General features: G+C 48.0%; 1 protein-coding gene across 1 annotated transcript in view; it reads left to right on the top strand.

Annotated features, from left to right (window-relative positions):
• Nucleotides 1–9,062: 9,062 nt before the first annotated feature.
• The window catches only part of FOXN4 (forkhead box N4), a 29,996-nt gene continuing 22,679 nt past the window's right edge, over nucleotides 9,063–16,379 (top strand). The window contains exon 1 of the mRNA XM_050749795.1: nucleotides 9,063–9,220. Within this exon, the coding sequence (XP_050605752.1) occupies nucleotides 9,135–9,220 (86 nt within the window). The 5' untranslated portion in view covers nucleotides 9,063–9,134. The remainder of the gene's footprint in view (nucleotides 9,221–16,379) is intronic.

Below are 16,379 nucleotides of genomic sequence, written 5' to 3'. Positions count from 1 at the left end.
TTCTTGAGAAACCCTGAAAAAGGCCAGGGGAAGTGTGTTTTTCTCTGAGAATGTATTCTCCTGATTGCAAAGCTATTTCTCATCTTTGCATCTGAAATCAAACAGAGATTAGGAGAACTTATTTGAACTTAAATTACTATCGAAATGGTTATTCTCTGATTTAAATTTTCAGTGAACAATTGGGTAATGAGACACCGTTTCTTTAAAACATTAAATTATTTAAATGGAAACAGACTTATTATTACTTGGTTATTTCAGTCTCCAGCACATACTGGCTGGCCACTACTGTAAAGTGATCGGCATTCAAGATTGTGTGTATAAGCGTGCCATTTTCATTCTCAACATCAAGCATGTCATGGAGTTTACAGTGACTCAGGCAAGTGACAGTTTCAAAATCAGGAGAATTGTACTTCAGAGTCAGTCCTTTTCATCTCAAGGGCAGATTAATTTTTGAGGCAATCAACACATCCCAGCTCATGCAATGCATGGCAACTTCCTTCCTGATGATTAGTGAATCTGCAGGTATTGGTTTTGATAATGAACTATCAGCAGAGCACATCTACCAAACCCTCACTGCCTCCTCCACTGTGCAGTTGCTCTTTAAAGAAATTTGAATGGAATCTAAGCACTAAAGCTAAGCACACTGAAAGAACATTTCTATATACGCACTTGGTAGGTTTCAAAGCTCACAGAACAGACCACAGAATTTCACAAATGCAAGGTGATGAAACACACATTCTTAGGGACCTGAGGGTCCCAAACAAGTCAGGCGCTAGGACCTCCACCGTATTCTCCAGGCCCAAGTTGTGGAGGTCTTTTTGTCCGTTACACCCATGCATGTAATCAGCGATTGTTCCTATTGTAAATCCCAGATTCACCATCTGTATGCTCCAAAAGGCTGGGGGATTGTTAATACCCCGTCCCTATGGGATTAATCTGCAATTTCACACTAAATGATTTTTAAGTATAATTTGTTACAATGATACATTACCATTTCTAAAACAAACAGCCAGGATTGTTAGGAGGCAAGTATCTGGGGAGTGCTACACTGGAACAAGTTTATATGCCACGGTTTCACGTTCACCTCACTTCAGACACAAATGGGCAGAGATGGGAAAAGCCCCATCTAGAACCTTGGGAATGGGCTGTTGGTAAGTGAACATGCCGCTTTTTTGTTACTGGTGAGCATGATCTGAACACACAATAGTGATAAGACTGCAGGAAGGTTCTCTAAGCAGTTCTTTAAAACCACTCAGGGTTGCTGGGTGTTTGCAGGATAAAGCTGTTTGCAGTGAAAAGTACAAGTTTGGATTCTCTGTTGAGCAACGAACTATTTAAAAAGGCCCTTTTGTGGACAAAGGAAGAGCTCCCCCCCATGTAAATCAATCTGTGACATAAAAAAGAGGTGGCTTGAAGCATGCAGACAAGTTATGCATTTTCATGTAACACTCTTTTGTCTTAGTTTATTCCACGAAGATATTATTCCAATCAAAAGTTACCATGAATTTCAAAATGCATTACACAGAAGAATATACTTATTTGAAATTCAAGTCTAAACAAAGCAAGAGCGCCAAACACCCACCTCACAGCATCATCAGGAAGTCAGAATAAGATGTACAGAACTTAGCACACTGTTGAAAGGATAGCTTATTCTTTTTATTAGCTACTGACAATTTTTCTGAAATTGTGACAGCAACATGGACACAGAAAATATTTTATTTTTGTCTCCACTGTATTATAAGACCAAAGAAAGACATGTTCCAAGACAAATGGCAAAGGCCCAAGTCTTGGGATTGGGTGATAAGGACTGGTGGGGTCTGGGGCATACTGAAAACCCTGGGACCAGCCCTGTAACAGGAGACGAGCTGCACTTGGTCCCAGCTGATAGCTATCTTGAGGGATCGTGGGCCTAGTGTGGCCAACTTTCCGATTTTTAAAGAAAAAACCCAACGTGTAGAATTTTAAAATGCTGGCATCTAATTCAAATTTTTAAAAAGAAAACCTGTGAGCCAGACAAAGCCTGTCTGTGGCTGAATGTGGTCTGTAGTTCTCTGGCTCAGGATCCCTGATTTGAAAAAACAGAAAAACAAATACAAAGATAATAGAATATAGAATAGAGTAATAGTCCCAGTCTAATAATGTAGACCCAGATTAGATATGGAATTATACATAACTGCACCCACAACATAGGTTCAAGGACTAGAGCAATAATCCTGCACGATATAAGAAAATAACACTAAAAGAGATATACAAAGTGGCCAAATTCAATCAGCTATAGAATTCAGAGGCAAGACAGCTTTTCCCTGATTGGTGATTGGTGAATGGAATTTCCTGATGGAAAATGAAGGCAAGGTCTTAGATTGGGTGAGGTGATGGATTCAGGACAGAAGACAAGGGCCCTGAGTATTTTTTATTTTATTTTTGAGACAGGGTCTTGGTCGTAGCCCAGGCTGGAGTGCAGTGGCACGATCATGGCTCACTGCAGCCTCCGCCTCCTGGGCTCAAGCGATCCTCCTACCTCAGCCTCCTGAGTAGCTGGAACTACAGACGCACGCCACCACACCTGGCTAATTTTTGTATTTTTTGTAGAGATGAGGTTTTACCATGTGGCCCAAGCTGGTCTCGAATTCCTAGGCTCAAGTGATCTGCTGACCTCGCTTTCCCAAAGTGCTGGGATTACAGGTGTGAACCCAGCCAACTTGATTATTTTTTACTTTTTTGGGGGCCAATCTAGCTACAGAACAAGGAGAAGCGCCATCAGAAACACAGTCATCTGGAAACACAGCCTTTGCTTGTTGAGCACCTTCTAGCATCAGGTGCTGTCTTTAAGCCTCTCAGAGTCCTGAAAGATGAGTGCTGGTATTCCTTTTTGAGAGATGGGGAAGTGAGAGTGCAGGGAATAACTTGTACAGAAACACTCAGCCAGGGGGGACTAAGGGAGGGACAGCTTTGAGACTTGAACCTGGTCTGCCTCACAGCGGAGCCATCATGAAGCCCTTTTCCTAGAGGGCTGTCACCCCATTGAGAGTCTGCCAGCAGCGGGGAATGGGTGGTTTTGAGCAAATATTCTAATTCATATGGAATCACTGCGTTAACATGACATGGATTATTCACTTGCCAACAATAAAACATGCTTAAGGTTAAGATGATGCCAATTTGTCATGTCTTTGATGATTCAGAAGGTATCTCAGAATTTTCCAGGGCCTAGTGAGTATCCATTAGCAGTATAACAATGTAGATAGATATTCAGTAATACCAGCCAAGAGACAGCCCAGATTTTTTTTAAAAGCTTAAAAAAAAAAAAAAAAAAAAGAAAAAAGTTAAAAAAGGCTGGTCACGGTGGCTCACGTCTATAATCCCAGCACTTTGGGAGGTCAAGGCGAGCAGATCACTTGAGGTCAGGAGTTCTAGACCAGTCTGGGCAATATGGTGAAACCCTGTATCTACTAAAAATACAAAAATTAGCCAGGCATGGTGGTGCACGCTTGTAATCCCAGCTACTCAGGAGCCTGAGGCAGAAGAATCACTTGAACCCGGGAGGCAGAGATTGCATTGAGCCAAGATCCCACCACTGCACTCCTGCCTGGAGAAGGCGAAACTGTCTAAAAAAAGAAAAGAAAAAACACTCCAAAGAAAACACGTTTCATAAAGGAATGCCTGGACATAGTGACTAAAACAACCACAAAATTAAATGAGGTTATTATAAAAGGATGGAAAAGAATTTTTAAAAATGCTCTTGCAACTTGCCCAGTGCACATTTGTGGATCACAGTTCATAACGGGCTTGATTTTGTTAGCTGCTGTCCACTTTTCTGGGAAGTAGAAAAGAACAGTGATGGACCTAGATCTGAGGTGGCAGGATATCACAAAGATGCAAAGACATTAGAGTATTCCCTTCCTGGAAACATCCAAGGGTTTAGCATCCTCTTATTAAATAATACATATGACAACAATGATAAGCAGCTCTTCTGCAATCGCATTTCCAAAGAGAACGATCATACACATACCAGTTATGCTAACAGCAGCGGAGATCAATGACCAGTGTATTTTCATGGTCTCCTAAAGGGGAAAAAATAATCTGTGCTCCTATCTTCTGAAGTTGTTTGTTGGACATTAAATGGTGGCTCCACAGTGCTACAGAACTGTACATCTAGGAAACCAGAATCTGAAATTACTGGCATGCACCTTGGAGAGGGGGCACTGGATAAACTCTGTGAGAACTTGTGAGTTTTCTTGTGTCTGTTTTTATAGGTTCTCACTCTGCTGCCCAGGCTGGAGTGCAGTAGTGCAATCTTAGCTCACTGCAGCCTCAACCTCCAGGGGCTCAAAGCAATCCTCCCATCTCAGCCTCCCAAGTAGCTGGGACTACAAGCATGCACCACACCATACCATGCCTGGCTAATTTTTTTTTTTTTTGTAGAGACAAAGTCTCACCATGTTGCCAGGCTGGTCTCGAACTCCTGAGCTCAAGCATCCACCTGCCTTGGCCTCCCAAAGTGCAGGGATTACAGCCCTGAGCCACCACACCCAGCCTCCATTGAGAACTTTCTTATAAGAAAATACCACTGAGCTTTTAGGAATTGACAAAGCAAGGGGAAAAAGTGCCTATAAATCTCCAGGGTACTTACTATGTGCCAGACACAGCCCAGGGTGCTGTGGCCCTGGAGGGTTCTAGTTTAATGGTTCATGAAAAAACAACAACAACAACAAAAGACCTTGGTATTTCTGCTTCATAGACATGCCCTGCAGTTCACCAGACCAAGCCAATGGTCAGGGTCAAAGAAAGAGACCTGATCATTACTACAAATCACATATTCCAGACCTCACTCCCTTTTCCTCCTCACCACTGGAAAACTAGACCAATAAGCAACGCAAAAGTCAAGGACTTGGGGAAAAAGGAGAAGAAATGGTCATGATCTGTTAATAAAACTGAACTAGGCCGGGGCGTGGTGGCTCATGCCTGTAATCCCAGCACTTTTTGGATCATGAGGTCAGGAGATTGAGACCATTTTAGCTAACATGGTGAAACCCCGTCTCTACCAAAAAAAAAAAAATACAAAAATACAAAAATTTAGCCGGGCATGGTAGTGGGTGCCTGTAGTCCCAGCTATTCGGGAGGCTGAGGCAGGAATATGGCATGAACCTGGGAGGTGGAGCTTGCAGTGAGCTGAGATCGCGCCACTGCACTCCAGCCTGGGCCACAGAGCCAGACTCCGATTAAAAAAATAATAATAACCCAAAAAACAAAAAAACAAAAAACTGAATTTCTTGATCAAATAAAACCTGCTTTCAGCTTGCCAAGTGACTTAATAATCTTAATCCTTCAGTATAAACACTGTTCCTACACATTACATGTGAGGAACTGGTGTTCCCAGTTATGATTGAGTTGGTTTATAAGCTTATCAGCATCATGAACAAATATTTCTTACATAGCCATGGGCACCTTAGCGTTGAACAGACCATGCAGATAACAGATCAGGCAGATAACTACACTGCTTAACTATCAAACCTAAGCAACCAAGACGCAGATTAGAGCATTTTCCACTGCATAGAACTGGAAAGGAAAGCCAAAGCCACATACCTATTGCTTTTTCTTTGTTCTGCAAGATTTCCTGTACAATCAGAGGTCTGGTAAATTCGGTTTATGTTGGGCCTCGTAGAAAACGTGCTATGAGGGAATCTGAAGAAATCAGGACCAATATAAGGCCCGGGATCCTCTCCCTACACCGGAGCAAAGGATAACGTGTAATGAAGCTATGGATGCAGGTGAATTTCACATTCTTTCATTTAAACAAGAAAAAAAAAAGGTGGTTATTGGCCGCCTTTAGCTCGGTGAAAGCATCACCTAGTACAGGTGTCCTCATTTGCTTGACCATAAAATCACCTGAGGCACTTGTTAAAAAATAAAGATTCCTAAGCCTTGCATTTTATGGTTCCGACGTCACCCCAGGTGACCTACAATTGAAAAATGCCATGTATTTATAAAAGGGAAAAACAGATTGATGTAACAAAGTGAAAGCAGGGTTTTTGTTAAGTTTCCTGGATTTTGTAGCAGTAGGTGTTTTAGTGGCAATATTTTTACCAACCAGTCCTGAAGCAGTGAACTAAAAAATCTCAATTTTTTAATTAAATGACCTCCCCAAACACCCTCAACCTCCCGCCCCACTCCTTTGCTGGTGGGAGGGACTGTCTTTTAGTGAAGGATTCTTGCTTTTCTTTTCCATATTTCATGAGTCTACAGAACTCAGACTGGATGCCTTTTATTTTAAAAACTTGACTGACTCCATCAGCTTTCAGAAGAGACAATTTCTTTCCAAATCATTCTGAAGATACAAAATTATACCTAATGAAAAGGACTGTGACCTCAAAAGGAGGTTGTCAAGTCACCCACGTTTCCTTACAACTCCAAGAAGGATTAACAGAAATAAACCCAAATGCTTTGAATGCTTACAACTTGACTGGTGAATTAATTATGTGTCATTCAGGGTCATTCAAAGCAACATAAACGATGTAAACCACTTTCCTAGCCGGTCAAAACACACATTTTAAATACATGCTGGTCGGGGGAGATGAAAACTGAGAAAGTTTCATGACTGTGACCTCAACTAACATCTGTAAACTACATCTTTTTCCTCCCTAGAGAATGAAAGCTGATCTATTTACTCCTGGCAGAGAAGAAAGGAGGAAAGACGTCCAGGTGCTACCAGAAAACCATTTGTGAGGACATGGACCAGTGCCAAGGTCACAGCCCACCTGAATAGAACTTGAAATCCAGGCACACCCAGTCCAGGGGAGCCCTGAGTTCTTCCTGAACTTAAACACCGGGTTTAAAAAAAAAAAAAAAGTTTCACAGTCACAGGTGCGGGGACACTGGTCCCCTACCCGCTGCGAAGTAGATAACGCGAGGACAGCCTCAAAACAACTCCAGACGCTTCGGGTGCCTGAGCCTCACTCGGTGGGGGCGGCGCAGACGTCCACGTGCAGTACGCGAGCCGGGGCGGTGCGGGAGCCCGCGCTCTGCCGGTGCGCCCCCGACCCACTCACTGCCGCTCGGGGCTTCGGGTTCCCCCCATGCAAAAGGGGGACCATGCTATGTCATCAAGGGCTGATGCGAAGAAAAACCCAGAAGGAGGCATCAATAAGTAACGAAAGAAAAGGGGTGGCCGTGCCTAATATCGTCGCTGCCGTGGCAATTACTGCAACGGAGGCTCGAGAGTTAGGGTGTCAGAAACGCAAACTTTCCAGGGGACGAAACTCATCCAAGCCTCCAAAGGGGGCCGTGGAGACCTCTGCCCGCGCTGGGCCCCGCCGCCGTCCGCGGTCCGCGCCACCTTTCCCGCGGCGGGCTCCAGGCGGGGCGGGGCAGCGGCGGCGCGGGCCGGGCGGCGGGGAAGGGCGGGAGCGCGGTTGCACCCGCGGGCCACTGCCCCCAACGGCTGCGCTGGGCTCGCGGCGCCGTACCCCGAGCGCCGCAGCCTCCGCCACCACTGCTACAGCCGTCGTCGCGGCTCCCTGGGCGGCCGAGCCCCGCCGCGCTCGCTCCGGGCGGGCTCACCCTCCCCGCGGGACAGGGGGGCGCAGCGCGCAGTCCCGGGGCGCCCTCCTCGCCTCGCCGCCGCGCTCGGTCCGGGCCCCCCCTCGCGGCCCCAGCAGGTGGAGGCGCCCCGCGCCCCCCTACCCGCTCCGCAGCCCCCTCCCGCCGCACGCCAGCCAGCGCGGGCGCAACTTTCTTAAAGGGACAGGTGGCCCGAATCCGCGTCCACCTGGGGCCCCGTCTCTGCCCCCTGGCCCGTCACCCACTTTGCGGGAGAGAGGGGGTTGCAACAGATTTTTCCGTCCGCCCACGTCCTTTGCCCCAGGCCAGGGACGGGATTGCAAGTTTTAATGCACCCAGCCTCCTTTTGCAACTTAATTCCCTTGGCCGAAATCACCCTCCCACTGCTCCTCAACGCATGCTCGCGGGCATGCAGTTGTTGTCCCTGTTGGCAAAGTTTGAAGAGGGGTCCCTACCCCTGCACCCCTCCGCCCCGCCCCCCTCACACACACCCCCCAGAACCCCGGGGCGTGCAAGGCTCGCGGCTGCTGGGAAACGCCCGCTGCAATCCCCTTGACCCTGCCCTGTAACTGACCCTTGGGGAAAAGCCCCCCGCACGGCTACTGCGCATGCTCTGAGCTGGACAGCTCCAGAGAGGGAAATTTAAAAACGGTTCGAGCTGCGACGGCGGCCAAATTGCGGAACGCGAGGGGCGAGCGCGAGGGAGCCCCCCTCCGGAACCCCTGCCCGCCCCCGGAGTGCCGGCAGCGGCGGCCCCGCGAGGATCGGCTCCAGGTACCGCCTTGCAGGGTCGGCTTTGCTCCCTCCTCCCGGGCAATGCCGGGCATTGCATTTCCAGGGTAGAGACCCGGGCGCAGGGGCTGCGGGGCCGCCTCCCTCTGCTCCCTTTTCCTCCTTCCTGGGAATCCTTCGATGGCTTTGGGGGCGGAACTGGGAGCCTTTGGTGGGCTTTTATGTTGGTTCAGGCTTGGAGTTTGAGAAACTTAGGGAACTCAAATATTTTTATTTTTTAATTTAAGGCAGTGTTTGTGTGTTGCGGGGGTGGGGGTGGTTGAACTGGTTTTCCAGTAAGGACTTGTGGCATTTCTGAAGGCATTTCCAGGGCAGGAGCTTGCGGGGATTATTCCCTTTGCAAGTGGGGATTTGTTCCCCCAGAGAAATACACATGTCACATCCAGCTGCCCCTTATTTTCAAAGTGATCATAACCAAACTGAGGTTGAAAATATAAGGCTTGGAAGGAAATCGGTTTTTCTGATTCCTATTTTGTGAGTCCACAATTTCCGGGGTTTGACGTTTGGATTCTAGAGGCTTCCCCTGCTCTTCCCCCATTAATTCGAAAGAAGCGGGAATTTCACTTCATTCTCTTCATTTGCTTGTAAAACCCTGTAGAATTGCCCTGGGAAAGTGACCTGAGATGCCCAGGAATCCTCTAGAACTTTTTTCTTTAAAGAAAAAAAAAGAGTGTTCTGTGAGTTGATTGCACTCCATCTTTCTGAATTGCGGGAAAAGTGTGGGTTTCTGCCTTGTCCATATCGTCGCTGACGGGAGCTTTGTTTTCTGCTTGTCTTTTCCCAAGGAGATGATAGAAAGTGACATCTCATCCATAATGTCAGGAATTATTCGAAACTCAGGGCAAAATCACCACCCCTCTCCACAGGAATACAGGTGAGGGCTCCAGCAATAACAAACTGTATATTTTTTAATTGCTCAAAGTGTTTATATGCTGTTTATGGTTTCTGAAACTGCCCAAGAACTATTGTTATGTCCAATTCTGTGATTTTTGCAGGAGAGCTGGAAGGTGTTGATTTCAATGTTGATCTTGCTAAGGGTGTCTGGGCCACAACCTGGCCCAGTGGGACCACGAAATGCCTTCTGTCTCCTGTCCCCTCCAAAAGAGGTCCCTTTCTGCGTTTGATACTGTTTGGGCTTCCTGGTGGATGTTAAGATGACAATAGCAGCTACTGCTTCCCCTACAGTGGCCTTAATGGGCCCTGTGGGAAATGCTCCCCACCCCACCCCCCCGGCCAAAAAAACCAAAACAAAACGAAAAAAACACCCTTCTGGGAGGAATTGGGTTCTATCCTCTCCATGGATGTTAAGAAAGTAGTCAGATCTGCTAGGTTCTCAGCCAGTCTGTGTGACATTCAGCAAGTTCTTTGCCCTGGGCCTCACTTCCTCATCATTTAATTGATCTTGTTGAATTAGATGATCTTAAGGTCTCTTCTAGGCCTCATGTGTTTGAAGAGTAAATTAGATGGAAACTGAGGCCAAAAGAAGTTATTTCTTGAAACAGGGTGAAGCAAGGTACAAGTGAGAGGATGCATGGAAGGCTTCAGAGCCCTTCTCTTTTTTTTTTTTTTTTGTCTTCAAACCTCATAGCCGAAAAGGCCTTTAGGGGGTCAACCAGTCTGTGCACCCCCTGTTTTTTACAGTTGGGGAAACTGAGGCCAAGAAAGGAGAAAGGGCTTGTCCAAGGTCTCCAGGAGGGAAAAGGAGGAAAAGGAAGGACCTGGAGTCCCCTCCTGGCCTTTCTCCCCTTGAGGCCAGGGAGCCCTGACCTGGTTTCCAGGGCTCCCCCGACAAAGCAAGCAACGTGTCTGTAGGCTGAGGGGGCACAGTCCAGATTACAGAATGGGGACAGGACCAGGGCCGGCCTGGGAAGAGCAGGCTGTCACCTCCTATCAGCCCTGTTTACCCAGGGGTTGTCTGGCCCCCTGGGGTCACTGCAACTCACCAGCAGTGCCTGCTGGGGCAGACCACAGTCCCCAATTAGAGGGAGGCTGCTTCCTGAGGGCTGTGGGCCTGGAGGCTGCCTTCTGAGATCCAAATGAGGACACAGATTCAAACAGCTATTTGCAGAGAGCCTGCTGTGTGCAGAGCTGGGGCCAGGTACGTGGCAGTTTGCAAGCACCTACTGTGTGCCATCCCCCATCACTCACCTCATCTCAGGAGGTTGCTCTGATGAGCTCTGTTGTATAGGTGAGGAAACTGAGGCTCAGAAAAATGAAATGGCTTCTCCCAAGATCACACAGCCAAGGGCCTCTAGGCTTCCTTCCAGCACTCACAGGGTTTAAATAATGCCAAGTGAGTTAGTGGCAGTGTAAGGGCTAGCAGCTTGGGCTCTCAAGTCCATTATAATCCCAACTTCTCTGGCTGTGTGGAGCTCTGAGCCTCAGCTTCTTCCTCTGTAGAATGGAGATAGAAATAGTACCCACTGCATGGAGTTGTTATGGCAATTTTGTAATCATTTTTCGCTCTGCCGTTCACCAATTATGAGCACATTCACCTGTGAACTTTCATAGTTTTGTGCAACGGGGATAATAAAGGCTAGCTCTGGAGGGTTAAGTGAGATAGGTATCATATTATCTATGAAGGTACCTGACACCCAGCAGGCACAGAACGTATCCAGGGTGAATCTACCTCTGCCCTCCTAGTTGCAAGCCTGGGCGAGCTCATCCTTCCTCCAGGGTGGCTTTAAGAGCTCAAAGACATTGAATCTTACTGTTACCTAAAAGCACCCCTTAAAAGCACTGGAGATAGGGGAGTCAGAGAGTGAGAACAATTGCTAGGATTCAGACACATGCAGGTTCAAAGGCCAGCTTTAGGCAGGGCCAGTGACTTGGTTTCGTTTCTCATCTTTAAAATGGGCATGATCATGGCTCTTCCCTCATGCAGTTGCTGGGAGGATTAAGTAAATAAAGCTTGTAGAGCAAGAAACACATAATCAGTAGTTGCTGTTGCTGTTACCACTTAGTTACATTAGAGAGTCTGGCTTCCTGCAAGAGACACGTCTACGGAGGGCTTTCACGATGGGAAGTGAGGAGGAACTTGGAGGGAGGGAGAAACCCTGAATCCAGATGCCCAGGTGCTGCCCAGGAGGGGCTCCCACCAGACTCGCCCCGGAGTCTTGGCCCCATTCATCTGGGCCACCCAGCTGACAAACTGTCTGGGGCACTAAGCAGCTGGCCTTCTCCAAAAACAGGGCAGGGCAAGCAGAGAGCGTCTTGGGGGCCTGGCAATGCCTAGCCAGTCCACTGCCCAGCTAGCAGGGGTCAGGGGTAGGGGAGTGGGGAGGAGAAGCAGGCCTGTTCCCATCAGCACTGGATCCAGAGGTGCCCAGGCTCCTGGTCTGGTGCAAGCCTTTCCTATTCACATGGATTCAGGGCTGTTTTTTTGTTCGTTTGTTTTGTTTTTGTTTTTGTGTGTGTGTGTGTGTGAGTCACTCTGTCATCCAGGCTGGAGTGCAGTGATGTGAACTCAGTTCACTGCAACCTCCACCTCCCAGCCTCAAGCAATTCTGCCTCAGCCTCTCTAGTAGCTGGAATTACAGGCGAGAGCAACTGTACCTGGCTAATTTTTGTATTTTTAGTAGAGACAGGGTTTTGCCATGTTGGTCAGGCTGGTCTCAAACTCCTGACCTCAAGTGATCCACCTGCCTCGACCTCCTCCCAAAGTGCTGGGATTATAGGCGTGAGCCACCATGCCCATCTGTGTTTTCTTATATCTAACGGCCAGAGTATCCAGAAAGGCAAAATAACATAATAATAATAACAATAATAATAGCAGCTGGTGGTTTCTTAACCGTTTACTGCCTGCCTTGCCTATGCCAGGCTCTTGGCATAAATCCCCATCAAATCCCATCAAATCCCCAAAATCACCCCATGAGGGCACCCCTCTTGGGCCCATTTGGTGAATGAGGAAACCAAGGCTGAGCCTGTTTATATGGCTTAACAAGTTGGCACAGCTCGTCATGGATACAGTGGAGACTTGGCCCCAAAGCAGTTGCACCCTGAGAGTATTTGTAACCACCATCTGTGACCACTGGCCCGAAGTCCCACTGGCCATGAGCATGGGTGCTGGAACAGAATAAGCTGCTCCATCACCTCACCGCTGTGTGACCCTGGACGAGTCACTGCCTCTCTCTGAGCCTCCGGTTCTTCATCAGTGAAATGGAGCCACCCAATTTGCAGGTTTGCTGGAAGGATTCTGTATCTCAAGTGGGTCAAGGCACTCAGAGGGGCCTGGGAGAGAGTGCTTTCTTACGGAGGGAGTTTTATGATTACACAGTGACTTCCCGCTTCCAACCACTCCCATTTTTCTCCCCAAGTAATAGCCCAGGAGAAGTGTATGGGCTTCTCATTCACCCTCCCACATCTCCAGAGAAGGGCTCCAAGGACCACGCAGGCTGTGGGTCCAGCTTCTTGTGCAGCCGCCTGGCTCTCCATCCCCCTGGGGCTGAGTTTGGCCGTTAATTTTCAATGGCTGTGTGCAGGAGGGCGGGGGCAGCAGCTAGAGGCGGCTGCCCTGTCCCTGGGGAGCTGTCAGGAGTCAGTGGCGGAGCCTAGACAGCAAATTGGCAGCAGCCTCTCAGCCCCGCTGCTGACGAAGGGGCAGGGGACCGGGGGTGGTCCTGACCTCTTGGGCAACGGTAAACAGGGCTCATGCTGAACCTGGGTTAGCTGGATTTCTCTCTAGCTCAGGGGGTGGGAGGAAAGTTCACCCTTAGAGGTGCTAAAACAGAGTTATTAAGTACCTACTGTGTGCCAGGCACCTGCAAAACATCTTAGCAAGGGTAGCGTCCCATTTCTTCCTTTCCTTCCCCTTCCCCTTCCCCTTCCCCTTCCTTTCCTTCCTTCCTTCCCTCCCTCCCTCCCTCCCTCCCTCCCTCCTTCCTTCCTTCCTTCCTTCCTTTCTTTTTTTTTTTTTTTGATGGAGTCTGGCTCTACTGTCCAGGCTGGAGTGCAGTGGCACAATCTCGGCTCACTACAACTTCCACCTCCTGGGTTCCAGCAATTCTACTTCCTCAGCCTCCCGAGTAGCTGGGATTACAGACGCCCACCATCACGCCCAGCTAATTTTTGTATTTTTAGTAGAGATGGGGTCTCACCATGTTGTCCAGGCTGATCTTGAACTCCTGACCTTAAGTGATCCACCTGCCTCAGCCTCCCAAAGTGCTGGGATTACAGGCGTGCCATTTCTTTATAGTAACAACCATGAGACAGGTACTGACATTATCCCAATCTACACATAAGGATACTGAGGTCAAGAGACATGACTTGTTCAAAGGCACACATTTATGAAGGGGCAGAACTTAAATTATTAATCACCTGCCCCCACCTTTTAGAATTTATTTTGGAGGTCAGGTCCAACAAGCTCCTTTTACAGATTGGGAAACTGAGGCCCAATGAGATGATGGAAGGCAGGCTTCTGACTTCTTGGACCCTCACCTTCTCCCAGGGCCATGAGGCTCAGTGGTCCTCCTTCCGGATCCTCGTCCTGGATGTTCACTTCCCAAAATCTCAGTCCCTTCTCTCAGAAATGAGGTGACCTTGGGGAAAAGCCCTTCCTCTCTGGATGGTGGTTCTCTTATCTCTGGACTGCCAATGCTGCGCACATGGTAGATAAAAGTTAACACATATGTACTGGATAGATGGATGAATAGACGAATATCACATGAAAATAACACATCCATGGAAACACAGGGAGGCTTCATGCTCAAGGGATGATAAATTTCTCTTGAACTCACACTACGTGTGGGGATAGTTTAACCCATATCAGGTGACTTCACCCATCAGTTGTGATCTCCTTGGAAGGGACTCCGTTTCTGAGGGGCAGTAACCATCCCGATGTCTTCTCATCCCTTCACCCTCAGGGTGGAGAGAACAGCTCCTCAGGTGACCTTATGGGTAAAGAAGAGAGGTAGCCTCTCTGCGGTCTCTTTCCAGGTCTTGCAGTTTCATCCCTAAAAAACACATGTGTGCATGCACTCTCACACACATGCACATTCTAAGTCCCAAGTCAACCCTTGTTCTAGAAAGGAAAGATTCTTTTAGCCAAATTCCTAATCAAATCATTTCACACTACACTGACCCTTGGCCAAGTTGCGAATTTCTGAGCTTGCTAAATTGTATTTGATTTTCTTTTTCCTGTACGTGGTTACAAAAGATGTGTTAGCTAAATAAACACCTCCATGAAATGCTTCATCCCTTTTTGTGTAATGGTTGGATCGGGAACAAGAGCAGCTTTCAGTGATGTAACAGTTTCTTACCAACCACATCTCAAGAAGGCAGGCAAAACCTTGTAATCAGGGTGGAGTTGCCGCCCAGGTAGGGCAGGGCGTGTCTCTGAATCCCTGGAATAGTGATCTGACCCCCACTCTGAGGCAATATTTGTCAGGCACACCCCTCCTAAATGACAACGCAGAGGAGAGAATGAAGTGGGAAGAGAGAAATGTGGTCTGAGTACCTACCATGTGTCTGGCTTTGTCTTAGAGGTTACCTGATCTTATCCTCACATCTGCCCCGTGTGGGGAGAATTATTATTCCATTTTACTTGTGAGGAAACTGAGGCACAGAGAGGTGAAGTGACTTGCCCTAAATCACACAGCTACAAAGGGGTTGAGATGGGATTTGAACTAAACTCAAGATGGATATTCTTTCCTCTATACAATTGCTGTATCAACCTAAGGAATCCCAAGGTGGGAAATAAAGAGTTAATTGTGGTCTGTGGACTTCAGCTATGTAGGCAAGGATTCCCCAGAAACCATAATCCATCCATAAATATGTGTGACCCTGTGTGGGCACCTGCCAGGCTCTTTGGCGAGTTCATTGCATTTCACCTCTACGGCAACAATCACGGGACAGTGGCCATGGGGGTCCAGTTCACATTAGGGGGACAAATATTTGTCAAATGAAAGGCTCAGAGCTGGCTGCTATGGGTCTTGTAATGAGGTGTAAGACACATCCATCTCTGTCCTCCTGCCCTTTAGTATCTAGAAGGGTGGAGTGGGTAAGAACAGATGCCTGGGTTATATTAGTGGGTGACCATGAGTGGTCTGTGCTATGTGTAGATACTGACGGCGCTAACCATTTCAGGAGAAGGGAAGACTGGGAGATGCTGGACTGGTCTGGGAGGGCTTCCTGGAAGAGGTGATATTTAAGCTGGGCAGAAAATGGATGGAGATTGAAGAATGCAAGATATGTTGGGGCTGGGCTGAGGACTCTTCCTCCCTTTCTGACTCTAGCTTTCATACTTGAGAGTATGTTATAGATGCCCACAGGGTGTTGGGTCCTATGCCAGGTGCTAAACAAAATAGAGGGCCTCCTCGTCCTTGCCATCCTATGGCAGAAAGACTGGAAACGTGTAAGTAAATATCTCATTGCAAAATAAGTATTCTGTGGACACACACAGGAAGAGATAGGGAGGGTCTGGGAGGGCCTCTCGCAGGAGAGATCATTTAGGCTGAGAAAAAACCAGCTATAAATGAGTGCATGGAACAGCATTCCAGGCAGAGGGAACAGTGTGTGCAGGGATCTTAAGATGAGTGAGAATTAGAATGTTTGAGGAACTGAGAGATGGACAGGTTGCTAGAGCAGAGAGAATGGAAGGAGAGAGGTGGGGAAGGAGATGGCCAAGTGTCAGGTCAAGGTGAGGAGCTTGACTCTCACTCCCTTGGTGGGTTTTAAGGACAATGACAGGTTCCGATGTCCCTTGTAAAAGGTCACTTTGGCTGCTGGGTGTTAAATCCATTCCACGAACAGTTCTCCAGTGCCTACCTGGAGCCAAACACGGCACCTGTGGTTTGCCTACCCCAAACTAAGAGGCAGGCTCTGTTCTCACCTCTGTTCGGTACGTGAGGATGCTGGGGTTCAAAGGGCATTGAGTTATCTGCCCAAGATTTCCCCATTAAGAGTGGAGCTGGACTGGAATGCAGGTCCCCTTGGTCCCTGTCCTCCTGTTTCCTGCCAGTTTCTTTCCTCCCTCCAGCAACATGACTGATTAATTAAGGACATTGTCCATTAAAGTGGGTTGGGTTGGTCTCCCA

Source organism: Macaca thibetana, chromosome 11 (genome assembly GCF_024542745.1).
Source record: "Macaca thibetana thibetana isolate TM-01 chromosome 11, ASM2454274v1, whole genome shotgun sequence".
NCBI lineage: Eukaryota > Metazoa > Chordata > Mammalia > Primates > Cercopithecidae > Macaca > Macaca thibetana.
Note: the sequence above shows the minus strand (reverse complement) of the source record. Positions and strands in the feature narration are given on the sequence as shown.